Here is a 19,228-nt window from a genome sequence, read left to right as displayed (position 1 = left end):
ACACCAGCCAGGGATCAAGTGATCCTTTCTTAGTGAATTTTGTAATCGCCCCAGCGAGGAACTCAGCGCTTAGCACAGAGCGTGACAAGCCGTGATGCTCGGTTAGGGTGTGACTGGGTCGGACTGATGCAGTGCTCACTGGTGTGTCTCTGAATTGCAGCGGCACGCGGGTCTGTCCCCTGCACCGGGCCCAGGTGGCTCTCACAGAAGGAGTAACTGCACCACACTGCTGCCATTTTGTGGTATGTAGTGATGGTGGGGGTAATAATAATAATAATAGTAATAATGATAAAATACAGCATTTGGTGAAGGCACAACAGGCTCTGGTTTCTGTGCCTACTGTTTTATGTTCATTCACATTTAACCCCAATAATAGCAACATGTCCTTGTGCCCATTTTACAGATGAAAGCACTCACTGTGCTTTCTCGTGTGTCCAGGGCCGACGTGTTATTTTTGGTTGGTTGGTGTCTGTCTGGTTTGGGCTGTGGCTGCACTAAATAAACTGTTCCTTAACTATTTGTGTCCCCTCTGTCCCCATGCATCTCAATGCCTTGATGTTCTCATGGTGTCCCCTGGGCTTGTGGCTTCAGGATGCTGTGTGTTTTAAGGGGAGCCGGGACTTGCTTTGTTCAGGGTTGATAAGACACGTAAATGACTATCGTGCAGCAAGAACTCTGTGACCCTCCCAGGCCCATGGAAACAGGAACGGGGTCACGTGGGGAGGCAGAGGGAGCAAGGGAATGCATGGGAAGGGCTTTACTGTGTTTGCCATGGGGAAGGAGCAACAGACAGTGTAGGACCGGCTAGTGTGCACGCTTTCAGGGGCTCTGGGGCACAGGCCCCTAGAGGTCTGGGACTTGGCCCTGCGGTGATTAGAGCGGGCGGGTAGCAGCCCCCCATGCGAGTGCCTGATCAAGGAGGCGGCTGAGTTAGAGGCTCTGGTTGGTTGGCTCTCTAGGAAAGGCATGCCCATAAACGCCGTCAAGCCCTGGGAACCAGAGAAGAAAGTGATCGTGGTTGCTGGGGTGTCGGCTGGGCCCCAAGTAAGAGGTTTTTCTTCTTAGGAAGATAAGTGAATGCGCGCTCCTTCTTCTTCTTCGTAATCTCAGAGCAGCTGTGCTGTGGCACATGGGTGACTCCGCTCCCTCTCCTCGGCTGGTCCTGGGAGAACAGTCTCACTGGGGCAGCAAGGCCCCACATGGGAAAGCATCGAAATGCAGACAACAAAAAGGCAAGGTTACCATGCCGAACCACGTGGGCATGTGAGAAAGACATGCCTTGTTTACACGGCATGGCCCAGCTGAGGAGGAAACCTTAGCGTGTGCCCAGGGTCTGTCTGTGGTAGGAGCCCCATGGGGCGGGTGCTGAGGTGGTGGTGTGGCCGGCTGGGCCAGCCTCCCTTACTCTGGCCTCAGTTCTGTCTCTCGGTCTGTCTGTCATCACGGTGGCACAAACAGCCATTCCCCTTCAGTGCTCCCTACCCCCCAGCCCTCATTTGGCTTATTCCATGGGTCTCTCCATTCAGACTTGAATTTCTTAAATCTACGGCCTTATCATGGGGGGCAGGTGTGGGGTGGGAAATAGGTAGAAGTGGGATGTGTGAATGACTGGCCTCCCAGGTCACCTGTTGTTTCTGCAGCAGAATTCTCCCAGATGAGTTATCTGGCACACAAATACCACCATCTACTCAGCAAAAAGGGAGCTCAGGCTGATGAGGTCTGGGAACTGCTACATTCTGTATCCTTCTTGGAAATGGCCAGTGAACGGTGATGTAGTAAGAGCACAGAGGAGCCACACAAGAAAAAAAATCTTCATCTTTGCTTCTAAATTTCTTGCACCTACTGGAAAACTGGTTTTTGAATAGCATCCCATGAGACAGCTTGGGGGGGCTGGATGGGGGTGTCTTGCCTCTGAGCTGCCCACGCATGGGCCCAGAGGGACCAACTGTACACGTATGGAGGCCAGGGCTTCAGGGTGCCCAGGAACCCCTGCGGCTGCCCCCGCTTCCTGGAGTCTAATCCTGGCCCGATCCTCACGGAGTCTCCGTGATGCTGCTGGCCTCGCCCAGGTCACTGTGCCAGGTTTTCTTCTCCAAATTCCTGGCTCCTGGCATAGTGCCTGGCGAACAGTGGGTGCTCACTGATGGCCTGTATTGAATTCCCCAGTAGAACCTGCTCATCAGAGGCTGTGTCCGAGTCCTCCAATCAAACCTTCTCGTGCAGACACGCCCACATATGCAAACATTTATGGTCTCCGTGGTTCTCTTCACAAACAAGCAAAGAGGGCCCGGAGGACTGGGATTCGATTTCACACGGGAGAGTCAGCCTCATCATTTGGCCATAAACACACCCAGAAAATAAAAAACACACGCGTCAAGCACTCAGAGGCACAGACTGTACAGTTAAGAGCAAACACATAGACAGACATCTTGCAAAATCACTTTCCACCAGGAAACAGATACACAGGTGCAATTTTATGCCCAGTCCCACAGAGCAATACAACCCAGCCCCTCTCCCTGCAAGCACATGCTCCGTGGTGGCCACTTAATCCTCCAAAACAAATGACTTTGAAACCATTTGTTTCAAATGGTTTGAAACAAACTACTGATCACAACTACTACTGTCTCTCCCGTGGTTTCAATGGCTGGGTGACCATTCTGCTCCTCCTGTGTTACTGCGATGACGCAGGGGAACCTGACTGGCGGGTGGGCTGGCCCAGAAGGACCACGATGACTTCCCGCAGGTGTCTGGTGGCTAGGTGGGGGTGGCCGGAAGGCCACTCAGCTGGGGCTGTTTCAGGAGTGCCTACACAGGCTGGCACAGACATGGACCTTAGGACAGTCACACCTCTTACAGCACAGCTGGTGTCCCCATAAAGAGTGTGGCCAGGGGCCGGGGGCTGCTGGAAGGTCTCTTACAACCTAGCCTCAGGGCTTGGAGACCGGCACTTGTCCTGCATAGCAAACAACTCACACAGGCACGCTCAGAGTAAGGGGAGGGCTAGTCAGTGAGAGGAGCAGCCAAAAATCTGAGGTCCCCTGTAGTCTGATACACAGCCTATCTAGCCCATGGGAAGGGCAAACCTTCCCCATCAAGCATTATTAAGTATTATAACCAGGGTTTAGACGCACTTTCCCTGACTACAGATTCTCCTTCCATTTCTGCACTATTCTGGGGAACTCCTGGGGGCACGCAGGTTAGATAGGGTCTATTGGCCTGAAATGCCTGTGGTCCATCCATGTGGAGGTGTCCATTAGGTACCTGATGTGTGGTCTGGAGCTGAGGGCGGGGTCTGGTCTGGAAATCCTGACCTGTGGAGCAGCAAAGTAGCCTGTCACTGAAGTCTTTCTAAGCCTCGATCTTCTCTTCTTAAAAACAAACAAACATGCCGCAACTGGTGTGACTCGGTTGGTTGGGAGTTGTCCTGCAAAGTGAAAGGTCGCTGGTTTGACTCCTGGTCAGGGCACGTGTCTGGGTTGTGGGTTTGTCCCCAGCTGGGGCATCCTACGAGAAGCATGAGAGGCAACAAACATTGATGTTTCTTCTCTCCCTCTCTTTCTCCTTCCCTTCCCCTCTCTCTAAAAATAAGCACATAAAATCTTTAGAAAAACAAACAAGCAAACAATAACTACAAAAACTCAGTCTTCTCTTCTGTAAAGAAAGGATAGCGATGAAATAGCTACCTTGTAGAGCCAACGTAAGAATCAGAAGAGAAAATACCGCGTGAGACAATAACGCCCCGCACAAAAGGTAGTTGCTATTCCTGGGCGCGGATCAGAAACGGAACACTCAGGAGCAGGCGAGCATCTCTGAACACAGGGCTTGCTTCCGCCGCAGTCACGCTATGAGCTGCGTACCCATTCGGGGCCTTCTCATTGGCAGCCAGGGCCACCTTTCTGCCCATTTTTTGCAGACAAGTAGGACTCAGTGTAATACACGTGTGCGTTGGCCTCATTCGTGACTCCATTTTCCTTCTCTACTTCTTTTTTCCTTTTATTCCTCATTTAAATTTTAACACATGCCATACTGTGATGGACGGAATGTTTGTGTGCTCCCGAATCCATGTACTGAAGCCGGAATCTCCAGTGCGATGGTGTTTGGAGGTGGGGCCTTTGAGACTTAGAACAGTCAACTTCCTCAAAGGCCACTCAGCTCTCAGTGAGGGGGCTGGGATTCAAACCCAGGTTCGTTTCCGCATCCACTAAGACTGGTAACTGTTGTTGCCCAGGGCCCGAAGGCTGGGCTTCCACGTGCGTGCTGGGCTGTTGAATGACGACAAATAGCTGTGGGTGGAATGGGGTCATTTCTTCTTAGCTTTGAGATTAGCTTTGAGAGTTACTGTGGAAACACCCGGGAACACCACTTCTGGTGTTCTTGTGCTATGTCTAATCTCCGAAACCAACCCAAACCCTCGGCAGGGCAGCGCCATTGCCCCCGTGGCAGTGAAATGCACAGAGCGTGGGGCAAAAGCAGGTTTACCGCTGTTCGTATGGAAAGTAGCACAAGGATTAATAAATTATAACACAAGAATAAGCTGTTTCACGTACTCACGACCGTAAACCTACTTTTGTTCCCCCGCATGTGTTTGGTATTTGATTTGAAACTTTATTTTCAACCAGGACCAAACCCAGGCCTCGTGAGTTCGACCTGCCGCCAGGCTCTGTAGCCCCTCCCGTGAGCGCGAAATCAGTGTAACTGCTGTCCCCAGCGAGCGCTGGCAGGCGCGGCTGCTTGTGCCCCCTCGGAATTTGGGCTGGATGGTCCAGGACATCTGTATCCATCTCGCAGGACTTTCTGTGGCCTGCTGTGCTGTCCGCAGGGGGTGACATGCACTCCAGCGAGTGGGTCAAACACATCGCGTGGTTGAAACCAGGACTGAATTAACTGCCCATTAGTTAATTGATAGGTGAAGAAACCAGTTGCCTTACCCCACTTTCCCAATGAGGAAATAGACTTGGGTAGAACCCGTGAAGTCACATCTGCCTCGTTCCCAGGTTCTGGTTTACAGGAAACTGTACCCTTTTTATTCTGGAAGTGGTTCCGGGACTCTGCAACGGTCCCCCCACCAAACCGATCCTGTGAAACACAGGCCTGCCTGTCCCACTGTCCATAGCTCCTGCCACGTGCAGTGGGGGCTCTCAAATGGCGCTGTCTGAAACCTCAGGGTTCTGGAGCCACGGCTGCAGACTCTGGGCCCTTCCTCGATATGACCATGCCATTCCCCTCTGTCTCCTCACACACGGCCTCCTGCAACAGGTTGTGCTTGAGAAGGGCATTTAAAAGAAAAGAAAGAAAAGGGCCCCGCTCGACCTGTGTCTCCCGACCATGGACCCAACTCCTGAAGTTTCACTGACGGGTCACGAGCGCTCTGGGAGGGACGAGAGGAAGGCAGGAAGGAGGGGAGAGGTCGGTGGCTTTATGGTGCTCGGTGTCACAGAGACCTCACGTGTGCTCGGAGAACAGTCGCCACAGCCTTTGTACCTAACTTCCTTTCTTACTGAGATGGAGCTCGCAGGGCACAGAACCCGCCACGCTCGAGCGCACCATCGGTGGAGTTCAGTGTATTCCCAGCGTCGTGTGATCATCGCCACGATGTAATTCCAGGATGTTTTCATTCAATAACTTCTCGTGTTTGTGTTTTGCAGATTCCCATAATGAGAGACCCCGGATGGATTCGAAATGTATGGTCTTCAAACATCAACGTGAGTGAAGTTGCTGTGAATGTCCTGATTGTGCTTTTACCTTTCAGGACGAGAGACAAGACTCTTTGACAAACTGTGGTTCATTGCCATGGGCAGGTGCAGGCTCCAGGCCAGCACCCCGCCATTCAGCTGGTGCTGCAGACCTGGCCTGTGGCGCTTTTCTCAAGTTTGATGGAGCTAAGAACCAGTTCCTTAGTTTCTAATCTCCTCTCCCTGCATTCTCCCCCAGGCAGGGGTGTGGTTTTGCTGCCACTCTGATTAAAAATCACTGAGTGGCTCCCTAGTGAGGACAGGAAATGTTCCTATCAGCACCCAAGCCATTGTTGCCCCACAGTGTAAGGTCGCATGTATCTGATGAGATACACACAGCTGCCTGCAGCCCCTCAAGGTCCATTAGCAGGTTCTGCCTCTTCCTCCTGTACCCGCGGGCTCAGGCACTGTGGTTGGTCTCTGTGACCGTGCTTAGCGCTTCGCTCTCAGCTTTGCCCATGGACGCTGTCTTTTGGGATCTCCCTAGACCCCAAGTTTTACAACCTGAGGACACCGCTTCCAGCTTCTAGACTCTCCTCATGGATGTGCGGGTCTGGGCCTTGGTTGTTCGGGAGGGATATTCGCACAAGCCCCCGACGGTGGTCCCAGCCCATGCCTCCAGTCCCTGTCTCCCAGGGCACGCCCCTGGCCCTGGAGCTACACTTGTAGCTTCAGCGACAACGTATACCTGACTATGCCCCATGCACCTTAAACCCAAGGGATGAAGTGATACAGCCTGGACCCCTATTTGTCCCTCTGTGGCCTGTCCAGGCCTTGGGGATGTAGAGCAAAAGTAACAACACTCAGTCTTCATTCTCGAAGGGCTCACTGTCTGTGAGGGACTCTGGAGGAGAGCAGGGACCAAGGGGGTTTTCAGGGGACTCGTGAGGCCTAGCACAGGGGCGGCCAGAGCAAGCAGTTTCCCTGTGGATGAAGGAAGAAGGCTCTGAGGGGTCCTGGCCCGGGACTCTGTGAAGAGCAGAAATTCCATTTCCGAGGGGATTGGCAGGGATGGGGCCCAATCAGAGGCCAGGAATGCAGGCCAGCCGACAGTTGGTGGCTGTTAGGCCTGGGGGGGGGCCACCTCCATGGGGGAGAGACGGGGCAGGAGGTAAGTGGGTGCCTCTTCTGTGGGGGGAAGTGCAGGGGTAACCTGAGGTGGGCTGAGGCTCACGGCCAAGTCCCCATTCCTCAGATCGGGGTGGGGGGGGCAGCTGGGGCGGGAGCCCATGGGTCTGGTGTCCAGCTGCATCCTCTGGCCCAGGGGCTATGGGACAGAGAGAGGCAGGTGGGACAAGGCAGTCCACTAGGCATCTCCGGCAGGCCCTCAACGGGGCCCTCCTCAGAGGTCCTCAAGGGACCAGACAGGAAGCCATGGAGAGAAGAGGCTAAATGACAGAAAATCGTTACTGTCTGACCAGGAGAACTGGGTTAGGAGCCCAAAGTCCTGGTCACAGCTCTGTCACTTAGAGTAAGTGTGTCACCGGACAAGTCAGCTAACTTTTCTGAACGTTATTTCATCCCTCCTCTGTACATGGAGATTTCCTTCAGTCTTGAACACGAAGGGCTAGCTGGTCACCACAAGGCTCAGTGCAGAAGCGGGTCTGGAACTCAGCTTAGGTGGGTGGAAGGTGTAACAGCAATTTCAGAGAAATGCCTCCAACAGGTGGAGAGCATCGTGCCGAGTCTTGAAAGGGCCTACGTGAGGCAGGCGTGGAAGTGGGACGGCATGGTGCTTGTGGGCGGTGGGCGCGGAGAAGGGAGAGGAGGAAGAGGAGAAGGAGGGTGAGGAAGCTGGGTCCTGATGACCAAGGGGCTTGTCCCCCTTTCTAAGGACCTTGGGTGTGATCCTGCAGGTAGTGGGGGGGGTGGCGTGGAAGGTGTTAAGCAGGTGGTGCCACATGAGATCAGCAGCCTTGTCAGAGCATGGTCATGGTGGGGGGCTGGAGACCCGAGTTCACTGCTGGGCTGGTTGAGTTTGAAGTGCCTGTGGCCCACCCGAGTGGAGGTGTCCAGCAGGTACTTGGACGTGTGGTCCAGAGCTGAGGGGCGGGGTCTGGACCAGAACTCCTGAGCTGTGTGGTCAGTAGCAGAGCAATGTCACTGAAGGCGGGCAAAGTCACATGGGGAGAGCGTGTGGCATAGGGAGGTGGACAAGGGCATAGAGGTGGGTTTCCCATCAAGTTCTCTGTTAAAGTATTTGGTAACTTTTATGCTGTTATTCTTATAAGGTAGGTTCATAGATTCCAAAAATGCTTAGTGATGAGAAACCAAAAATGAGGGGAGGTAAGACAGAGCAAAAGAAAGACGCAGAATCCCCCTCTGCCTCTTTGTCCCTGTCTCTCGCCTAGTTACTCTGCAAATGTGCCAGGCACGAGTGTGCCGGGTGCCAGGCACTGGATTCAGGGATGAGTGTGCCACGGTTGGTCTTTCCCTTCAAGGGCCCACCAAACAGCAGAGGAGACAGTACACACCAGGACATGGTGACAACGCTTTGTGGGGTGTGCCACTGTGGAGCCCTCACACATGGGCTCGTTAGCACAGAGAAGCCAGTGACTAATTCTTCATGCACCTGGGCAACGTTTGAGCACAGGCTTCTCTAAGGGGTCTGGCTTTTGGGTTGAAGAATCTGGCCATGGGGTGCAGGACCCCAGGAAGTACACTCTCACCCTCTACGTCCCTCCCCGTGCACACACACGGATTCATTCAAGGTAAAGGGCCCTGGCATCTGGAGGGACAGGTGAGCAATGACATGTTCGCCGAAACTCCTAACCAATGTCGCTTGTCAGAACATTGGCACCATTTGTTACCTTAGGCCGGGCCATCTTCCTGCTGTCTTCGGAGGAGTGTGCCTGAAAACACCTCCCCCCGGCCGCCCTCTGCTTCGACCGCAGCATTTCTAACAAGGGCAACACTTCCTGAGTTCTGGATTATCCCGGCCCAGTTACTGGAAACCATATTTTGTTTGTTTCTCTTATTTCTTGTCGTCATTAGGTTTCACAGAGGACTGCATTTAAAATGTAGTTTTCTTGGAGGGAGCACATTTTTGTAGGGGGCGGGAGTGAAATGTGTGTCTAGCTTTAAATTTATTTTTGAAAAATGTTATCCAAGTGATTCCTGCGTCTGGTTTCTAGAGAATCAACCAGGAAACACGGGCTTGCAAAAAGCCTCCTCCCGCCCCCAGTCTGGGTACGTTGCCTCCTTTGCACATTACCCTGTGGACCATCTCCGACAGAGGAGACTCTGGCTGAATCTCTCAGAGCATCCCATGCAAATGCCTCGCCCTTTCTCCCACTCCGACACTTATGTTTCGTCTCACCCTGTTTTAGTGCATTCAGAATCCTTAGTCATCACGGAGTTTTCCTTGGGGGGGGGGTGAGTTTCTCCTGGAAGTTATATCGGCCTTTCTTCTTCATTGTCAGGAGAAACAGTTCCCCACTGCTCGCCCGTGACTTCCTGCCCCGCAACACAAGTGCGTACAAGGGCCGCAGCCCCCGGCAGGTATTCCAGGTGACAGCCTGAGCTGTATTCATTCTTCAGTCCAACCCCCCTGTGCGTTCGCCTTCCAGATTTCTTTAAACACCTGTTCCACTGACGATGCCCCTTCTGTTGTGAGCTTTAAAGTTCAGAAGTTTCCTTGAAATGTAATAAGATATCTGGAAGTAAAAACAATATATTTGTCTGTTCTGCACCACCTGCCATCTGCTCCAAGGCTTCCTTTTTTTGTCCAGAATTGGCAACGGAGCTACCGCACAGGTGTCAGATGACATTCCCCGGGTTCCTATCTAGAGGCGGGCGGCAGCATCTCTTCTAGCCAATTGCTTTTTTTCTGAAATGTGGATCGTTACAGCCTCACTCTGCAGCCCTTGTGTGACAGGCAGCACAACAGTGATGCGCTTTGTTGGGACTGTGTGGACAACGGTCGTTTCCTGTTCAGCGGGTTCTCCCGGTTCACAGAGGTGTCCCAGGGCCCCGTGTCACTTGTGCGTAGACGCGTTGCATGGACACAGGTCTGCAGTGTGGAGCTGAGCGGGCTCTCTGCGCTCACCGCCTCCGCTGCCTCCACATGATGCAGCCCGGACCCACGAAGGCTGTGGACGAACCCGGATACTGCCCGCAGTTCTTACCCCCTGGCATTCCACCAGGTCGCCTCCGTGCTGGCGCAATAAAGGTTGCAGGAAGCCAAGAAGTGGTGTTTCTATAATGCAGACAGCCGTGCACAGAGCCGTGGTCCAGTCTGGATTGAGGTTGAAACACCTTCTTCCCTGGTCCTGAGAAGATACCGGTGGTCCAGGCTCAGACCCCGGCAGCTGACCTCCAGTTCTTCCATGTTCTCCTCATTCCTGAGACTTCCTTTATCAGAGTTCAGTGCTTATTGATATGAAAACAAGATGAAGAAATAAAGTGTTATGTATGTAAAATGAACAAACAAAAGAAACATCACATTTTAGCATATGCAAAGTCTGTCTGGAAAAAGTCCGTCCATCATTAATATAACGTGAATAGTTTACACGACATCGATGTAACCTTGCAGCCAAAGAGAATGGACTGGAATGTGCATGCGTGATCAATGACAACTTCTCTGTACTAGTCAGCAGGGGCGGTAGATGCCACTGAGTGAGCATGTGTACCGGGTGGCTGTCACATTCAAAATGACTGAGTAGAGCAACAAATCTGCATCAAACTTTGCATTGCGCTTGATTGAACATTGCTCCGTGGAAACTATTCGATGATTCAGAAGGCTGTTGCTATGGGCAACTGGTGATTGGCAGCTTCATCACAACTATGCACCTGCCCATGCAAAACTCTGTCTCATGCAGAGTTTTTCGGCAAAACATTAAATCACCTGGGTGACTCAGCCCCGCTACAGCCCAGATTTGGTGCCCTGTGACTTCTGGCTTTTCCCAAAACTAAAATCACCTTGGAAAGGGAGGAGATTTTAAACCATTGATGAGATTCAGGGAAATATGATGGAGCAGCTGATGGCAACTGGGAGAACTGTGTGAGGTCCCAAAGTGCCTGCTTTGAAGGGGACTGAGGCGTCGTTGTCCTGTACACAAGGTTTCTTGTATCTCCTTCAATAAATGTCTCTATTTTTCATATTACATGGCTGGGTACCTTCTGGACAGACCTCGTAATCTTAATCCTCCCATGGACCAGCCCCTTCTCCGACCCAAGGGGCCTCTTGGTGTGAACCTCCTGCCCTTGTTTTCTCTTGCAGAGAACACGGTCTTGTCTATTAGACCTTGACCTCTCTGAGGACAGAGGCTTCCCTTAATCACTTACACCTCACTGTGCTTTGCGTACAGTTAAGTGCTCAGAAACATTTTGTTGCATAAATGAGTCCTTTCTGTGCAGCCCGCTGCCCTGGGTTTGGGAAGATGCAAAAGTCTGGGCTCTTCCTCTACCAGGGCTGGCGGGGCATCACAGACACTGGAGTCTGCGGCCCGTGGAGCATGCCGGCTCAGTTACACACCTTCTGGTCTCAGTAGAATACTTTTGAAGGTGAGAGTGACGATTTAAGGAGCCAGTGATTATTTTTAGCACCGCCCCCAGTTTGGGTAAGGAGGGGCAGCCATGTCGGGAGAAACCACAGAAGAGCCTGGTGTTTGGTGAAGTGACCTGTTGTGTTGTAGGCACTGCGGCTGCCAGTCGCATTCGCTCAGACAGGCAGCTGGACATGCTAGACTGGCACCTGTTTGCCGATTTACTGTGTTGCGTTCTGACAAGTCAGCAAAGCCATGCACACATGCCAGGCGGTTACTAGAACCTACTGCCCAGCCTTTCACCACGGGGTCATCCTCTTTCGGACTCTGCAGTAACTGCACATTGATCCAAAGTACCACGAGCCAGAGAAAAAGAAAAATTGTCTTCCTTGTAAGAACTTGGTTCTTACGTGACTTTTCCTCAAAGACTCAAGAGCACCATCCAAAAGCAATGTGGGATGGGGTAAGCAGGTTTTGTACGTCTGGAGGCCCAGGAGAGCTGCCCGCCCCCCACCCGCTATGCACGTTCCCAATGAAGGAGAAGGCCCTGGGCCCGCTGACTGATACCACCAACTTTTGCCTTCCACTCCACTGTATACCATTTGTCTCTAGGCATTCCGGGCACGCCAAGGAGATTGCCGTTGAGAAGAGAGCCTCGCGCTAATCCTGAGCATCTGTATGAAGACTGGGCTCAGATGGGCAGGGGATGTTCCCTGATGCTCAGCCAAGTGTTTGGGCCCCCAGGGTCACACCTGAGCGAAGACTTCTGGTTGTGGTTTAGCAGTATTGTCTTATTTTATTGATTCTGTTCTGATGCTATAACTTCCCACTTTTATTGCCCTTTAAAACTATTCTTTAGTTGATTGTACAATAATTCAACAATTGTATCCTGTACTCATTCATCATTTTTGCCTGGGACTTGACCGTATCAATGAGCTCCTACATAGCTTACCTTTTCTCAGAATCGATGCTTTTCTGTGACAACATCTATTACAGAAACCTCTTAATAGACTTAGTGGATAATACTAAATCTCTACACTTTGTAAAAAATAGCTAAGGTGATTTCCTCCATCAATGTTTTGTTTCTTAGGTTTGCTGGAGGGAAGCTTTCCAAATCAGATGTTCCTTCTAGTTAGCTTATCTGAATTCAGAAATCAGGAAGACAAAACCCGCCTTCAGGAAAGGATTTGGTCAGGCCGCACTCCCAGCTCCCTACCACCCCGGTGTTGACCAGGCTCTGTTCTGGACCCGGGGCGGGTCTCAGACCAGCTCCACGCAGCAGCCCCCTTCCATCCACACCCACCTCCTCTCCTTCTGTCCTCCTCTGTGCGCCACCAACGCTGACATCGCAATCCCAACAGAACCATCAGAATCCTGCCACTGCACTGAGAGTCTTCTGGACCCTTTGCAGAGGGCGAGGACGGAAGGATGATGGAGGAGAGAAAATAGGAGGGGAGGAGGTGGATGGAGGGGCAAGATCAGGAGGCAGGAGAGAGAAGGGAAAGACTGTGACGGTGGGGGGAGCCAACCATGCCTTTCCTAACAACAGCCGGTAAGTGGGGGACGAGCCTGCCGAGAACTAGAGAACTAGGAGAAAGAGGAACATCGTCCAGCGGTCTGAGGTTCCCATGAGCAGGGGCCTCCATCTGCAGTTAACACAAGTTCCGTGGGGTCCTCCAGATGGGGGAGACCAGGCTTCTTCTGGCAGCAAAGGTGAATGACAGGCAGGGAGGGCGGAACATCATTAGGCTTCAGTAGATTCCTCATGTCTCAGGCACGGAACTTACTGAAGAATGGCACCAACTTTTGCCCCCCACTGGCAACCCTGGGGAGCCTGGGGACCCTAGAGCCCTGCACCGTACTCCTGGAGTGTTAATTCCACCTTCTGTTAAGTGGTTTGCTCTCTTCATCTGTTAAGAGTAACTGATGATCTCCTCGTGGAGTGCTTTTAAGAATGATCAACCATGGCTCATATTAATAGTAAAATTCTAATTTATACAAATACTTTCCCCCCAACCTTTTATCTTATCAACGAGGGTTATACAAAGGCAACGTCCTGTGCACATGTGCACCAGCACGTGACGCTGGGTGTATTTTCAGGGAGTTCTGCTCCAAGTCGGCGCCTCGGCAGGAATCTCCAGAGTCTAATTCCCACTAGAAGGACGAGAGGCAGGAGGAACAGGAACTTTGCTTCCCAGGCCAGGAGCCCACACCACCTTTGGGAAGCAGGTTCTGCTTTTGGCTCCCTCGCCCCGCCTGCCCCCATTCTCCCTTCGTACGTTCCCCACGGCTGAGGCATTTGTACCGCCGAGAGCAATTTGTCACGTAATAGTAATCAGCAAACAAGTATGTATAGGAAGTGTCATTTCACTGGCGTTTTAAGATAGTGGGTTTTCCTTTGCTTTGTTTTGTTTCTGAATTGGGAACTGGTGGTTGTCAGAGACTTCTCAGAACAGCCAGCTGTGCAGACAGACACCAACTGGGGCCCCTCGCCAAGAAACCCGTGCACCGAGTTCTGGAAGTGCTTTTTCCTTCCCAGATCTCTTGGCCTTCTGACGGCGGAAACAAGTGAGGAACCAGTTTTCCTCACTCTGAGAAGGACTTAAACACAGGAACTTAACAAAGCTCTCCTTCCCCAGCATGGGGTCAGGACGGCCCGCCCGCAGGTGCCTCGCTCTCACCTGAGCCTGCGTGGTGATGGGCGGGGCCCCTGCTCGCACTACCCACTTTCATCCACTCAGAAACAGGGACGTTTGCAAGTGGGTGACCCCTCCATCCATCTTCCATGGCAGCCCACCCCTGACCATCGTGTGGCCCTATAACTTGATAACTAGGCCATTGCAGAAGCCTTCCCACCACCCTACATGGGCTGCCCGCCATGGCCAGATTGCAAAGACAGAAACACTCTTCACCCCATTAAGTAGCCAGGATGACACAGCCCTTTTGATACATGCTCTCAAGTTCAATGACAACTGCTCCTCAAGTCAGAGGACTCGATACCACCAACCACCACGTGCCACCTGCAGTTTATCCTGCCCGGTTCGCCTGGTAGAGGGGTGGCCATCTGTGTTAGCTTACTGCTTTTGTCCGAAGGAGAAGTGACACTTCTGGTATCTTTATGACAGGAGGTAGCTTTGCACCTGGGAGCAAGGTGGCACGCCTGCCCACGTCCCGTGTCCACCCTTCTGGAAACCAGGAGACACAGCCCCGCCTGCCACGCTGTGGCATTTCAACGCACACGGCTTCCAGGTCCTCGGACCATTGCTGAGGGGGACTGGTGTCCAGCGGCTTATGTAGCTTGTAAAAAGACTTACTGACATCTCAGGAGGGGCAGAGAAGGAATTTATTCATGGTAAGTGTTCCATAGTAAGTGCTCTAAGAAAGGAGGAGCAAGCGATCTCTTCCCCCTTTTGCACCAGGAAAGATTGAACTTCTTCTCGGTTTGCATTGACCCTTGTGCCAGAAAGGGGCAGTTGTGCAACAAGTGCGTGGTTCCTTTCCCAAGATGGAGGGAGGAGGGGTGGAGAGAGAGGCCAGGAGGTCACTGAGAAAGTGTCCCCATGCCACCAACGGCGCAGGGTATCATCTTTGATGGTTCTTGCAGGATCATGTGGTTTTACTCGTGTGATATTAGCATTCTGCTTTGGGTGGGAGGAAATTTAATTTGGCTCTCCTGCGCACAAAAGAACATGTGCTTTCATCCAGGAAATTGACTTGTTCTCTCCTAAGAGGTGAATTCCTCCCCAAGCTAGCTTAACTTCACCAACCCACTCATCAGTCACTCACGACTTCCGAGGCCTCCCTGGGGGCCCAGCCCAATGTGAGACATGGCGGATGAGGGCAGAAGACGGTGGATTTATTTTTGCATTCAAACGGGGAGCCTGCATTCGAGCCACACAGCACTGACCACTCGTCCCTCCCTGCAGGCCTTTACGGTGCCTTTCTACACGCTGGTCCCTCAGCCTGGAACACCTCCCCCTGCACACGCTTCACCTGTCATGTCTTCCCACGCCCGAAAGCTCAAACCCGACACTGTGTTTGTTATCAGGCCCCTAAGCGTTCGTAGTAAATAGTTATTATTATTGCTGTTGTCATTAGAGAACTTACCAGATGTTGCACTGAGTGCTTCAATTATTTATTCCAGTGGCCCCGTGAAACAGACATTTTCACCCCAGGTTAGTGGGAAAGGAAGCTGAGGGTCAGAGAGCTCAGTGGTCCCTACCCTTAGATCACATGACTAGCCGGAAGTGAAGCTGGGGTCAAAGCGGTTCCATCTTGGAGCCTCCCCGAGTGGTGTCTCCTATCATGTTGGTTCTGTCTCCTGTTCACCTGGTTTGCTGCTCTTTCTCTTCTACCGAGTCTGACAGCATGTGGCAGAGTTAAGGAGGCCTGGGAGAGAGGTGCCACGTCTGGCTCCTGGTTCCATCTCCTACTTTGTAGCTGCTTCGGGCGAAGCCAAAGTGGCCGCGAGCAGAATGGGGGAGCCCTGGGCCCAGGATGGAGCATGGCTCGAAGGAAGCCATTCCTAGGATGTGTCAGTGACCCATGACATGTAGGTTGAGAAGAAGGCTGGGGTCAATCTGATTTCTCTCTTGAAATCTTGGAGTTAGCGGCCTGAAGTGCAAGGTCTTGTGAAGGTCATGTGAAGGGGAGAGGTATGTGATGAGCTGTGTGTGGCCAGACTGATGAGTGGGGAGAAGCTGGGAGAAAGCAGAGGACACAGGCTGGGAGAGAGAAGGGGCAGAGCTAACCAAGTGTGTGTGTGTGTGGGGAGAGAGAGAGAGAGAGAGAGAGAGAGAGAGAGAGAGAGAGAGCGTGCCTCCATTCCTGGCTCCTTTCAGTATTTCCTGTTCCATTCACACACACTCACTCTATTTGAGCTGGCTTGTATGGGTTTATTATATGGACATTTAGGAGAAATATGAATTATCTGTTGGCTCTTGGCATGGGGGGCTGGGAGAGGAGAGGGTGGGCTTTGAGAGAGAGAAGGCAGCCATCCAGGGCCCAGTGGGAGGGGAAATGGGTTCTTTGGACACTGGTCCTTCGCTGTGACTGTACGTTGGAATGTCGTGGGGAATTCTGCAATGTCCCGATGCCTGGGTTCCACCCCAAGGACTGTGCTTAACTGATGGGGACCCAGCCTGGGCGTTGAGAGTTTTGACAGTTTCCCAGGGAATTCTAATATCTGACAAGTTTTTATGGGAAACACTTCGTTCGAATGTGAAGGGCAGGTGACAATGTCTGATTCAAATGATTTCATTTATTCTAAAGAACAAGAGTTGATATCACTGACTTGAAGTCTCAGAGTGGAGAGTTACTTTCCCCCATCAAGGTCAGGTTCTAGGTCAGCGATTGAAGAGGTTGTGTTTGGCGCCAGACAATGAGCAGATGCTAGCGGGGATGGCTGTGGGCAAGCAGCATTTAAGTTCTGTAGTTGGCAGATGCAATTTGTGGCCGAATTGAGTCCTTTTCTGCTTTCCTGTTTGTTTGGGGCTGACAATGCATTATATAACTTAGTATCTTAGGTTTCACCTGAATTGGGGGCCAAAGTCCAGTAACTGAGCAGTTACCCCGAGGCTGGCCCAGAGCTCACAGCGCTGTGACAGGTGGCACAGCGTCTGCTCTGTGGGAACCTGATTTTATTCAGAGCCAGCTTCTGTCTCTGAGGTCAGAGCCCGGGTCACTATGCTTAGCTCTGTGGTCCAGGCTTCTGGTGGGGCTCCCATCTAAGACTCCATCTGAGTCTAATTACCTCCCCACCTCCAGATGCCATCCCACTGGGCTTCACCATATGAGCGTGTGGTGCGGGGGCGGGGGGAGGCGGGCACAAACATTCAGTCCGTAGCAGATGAATTTCTCAATGAAATACAAATATATGTTCTTCTTGGGTAGATTCATTTGTATAAGCTAATGTGGACTTGCCAGTGATTAAAATATTAGAAAGTTTCATTCTTGCCACCGCACCCCCCCCTTTCCTTTCCCCTCCCGACATGCTCTCTGCCGTGCCTGGCGTCTATTCTGATTGGCACTTGCTTGTGCCACACCAAATAGTGTGCACGTCAGTCCTGGGACTGGCGGAGAAGAGACCAGTGCCCACTATCAGGCGGGGCGGAGGTCTGGGGGGAATGCTGGGAAGGACGAAGGCTGTGAAGCTGAACTCGAACACACTGATCAGAAATACACACCAGAGGCCCTAACTTCCAAGGCGTGTGGGTTGGTTTAGAGACTGGGGCTGGAAGTGGGACGGGAAGAGGGGACAGGTAGTAGTGTAGCAAAGAAATGTCTTTGTTGTCCTAGCCCGGCTCGGTGGGAATTTTCCCCTATGGCCGGAGGGGAAAGGGTGCCCAGCCCATCTTGACCACAGGAAGCACAGGCTGGGAGCCCCTGGCCCAGCAGGTGTTCGGGTTGCTGTGCTCCCCGATGACCCCATCGGAGGCCAGGCCAGGTCTTCCCCTAACCCTGCGCACACCAGGCCGCCCTGCACACGCTGCCAGGTGAGCCCCTGCTTCGGCTCACAGTGCTGCTGAGCAGGGTGACGGGCTGTATGTGTATTTGTGTGACTGGACGTGCTTACTGCCCCAACCACGCACTCACTGGGGCAGGCGTCCCCCGGGGCTCCACACAGGGCCTGGCACACGGTGGATGCTCAGCAAATGGGGGATGAATGAAGACGCAGGCGAGTGACTGAGCGAGGGGTAGTTGGAGGATGCTCTCTGAGTGAGAGACCCAGTGTGGGCCCAAGGGGCACAGCAGGCCCAAGGGGCAGCTCTCTCCGCCCCCTGCCAGGGGCTTTCCTTGCTTCTCCGCTGCTCCGTGTGTGTGCTGCCTCACGATACCATCCAATTAGTGTCTCTGTTAGGGTGAACTGGGGGTGTGTGGCCTCCAATATTCGCTGTGGCCACTGTCAGCCTCTCCCCTTTATCTCCCTGTGACTTCTTTCCCTCTGGGACGCCTTAGCCCTAATCTATGATCCTCACCCTAATGTGAGGCTGGGCCCTTCCAGACACTTGCTCTTCCTGGTTAACCCTCCCACCTCCTTCTGTCCCTGTGGAACCCAGGGCCTCTCACATCCTCCCCTTCCCCCTGAAACTTGCCTTGGTCAGATGGCCCCCAGGCCCCCAGGGAGCCCACTGCACCTCTGGTGTATTTCCAGGCTGCCCTGTCCCCTGTACACCAAGGAGGTGAGGGGGTACCAAGGGTCCCCTAGTTCCCATCTGGTTCTTGAGGCCCCAGCAAGGGATGATTCCTGTGGAAGTCACCTCATCAGGGCCCCAGACGAGGATGGGCCTTGGACCCCAGGGAGACACCCTCCCTCCCTGGGAGCCCAAGTCCTCCTGGGCCTGTTCTTTCTTGGGCATCTTTTCTGCCTGGGGCATTTACAGAGCTGCCCACTCTGTAATGCCACCACCCACCGGTTCACTGTACACCTGCCTACAATGTTTCATGGGGTGTTTACCACATCCCCCTCCCCCCTTGCAGAGCCCTGTCTATGGTGTAGGTAGGTAATCTGGAAAACTTCAGAAGTCCCGGGATAATAGTTCTTGTCACCAGCTAAAAAGGGGGAGGTTTCCAGCTAGCCTAGGGCGGCTTCCATCACTCTGGTCGCTTTCTGTATTGAGGAGTTGCCACTGCACGGCCTTACACACACTCAGCAACACGGTGCTTTCTGGGGGGCCCTCCTGGATCGGCGCGAGCTGGGCTAAGCATTCAGCAGATCCTTCCGGGCACCGCCAGTCCTCCATGTGTGGGGTTCTAGAAGTTAAAAAGCTTTCGGGTGAGTGGGCATACCACCCAGTTTACATGATGGCCTTTTCTGTCCTCAAAGTGGATCTGTGGGTTGAGCGCCTGCCCTTGCTTTCCAGACGGTAAAACCAAGTCTGCAGAACCCGGCACGCCGGCGGGCGTTGCCTGGCATCACCTGTCCACCCTTCTTCCTCCAGCCGGCGCCTGGGGAGCAAGTTTTGCTCATCTGATGTTCCTTCTCTTCCGAGTTGGGCTGAAAGCAGCAGG

At 52.8% G+C, this 19,228-nt stretch overlaps 1 protein-coding gene across 3 annotated transcripts in view; it reads left to right on the top strand.

Moving 5' to 3' along the window:
• Positions 1-19,228, top strand: part of LPIN1 (lipin 1) — a 95,715-nt gene that overhangs the window by 13,103 nt on the left and 63,384 nt on the right. For all 3 annotated transcript variants that reach the window (XM_045189603.3, XM_045189604.3, XM_071221580.1), the window contains exon 2: positions 5,646-5,702. In XM_045189603.3, coding sequence (XP_045045538.2) covers positions 5,646-5,702 — 57 coding nt within the window. The remainder of the gene's footprint in view (positions 1-5,645; positions 5,703-19,228) is intronic.

Source organism: Desmodus rotundus, chromosome 5 (assembly GCF_022682495.2).
Source record: "Desmodus rotundus isolate HL8 chromosome 5, HLdesRot8A.1, whole genome shotgun sequence".
NCBI lineage: Eukaryota > Metazoa > Chordata > Mammalia > Chiroptera > Phyllostomidae > Desmodus > Desmodus rotundus.
This window is presented reverse-complemented; position numbering and strand designations above follow the sequence as displayed.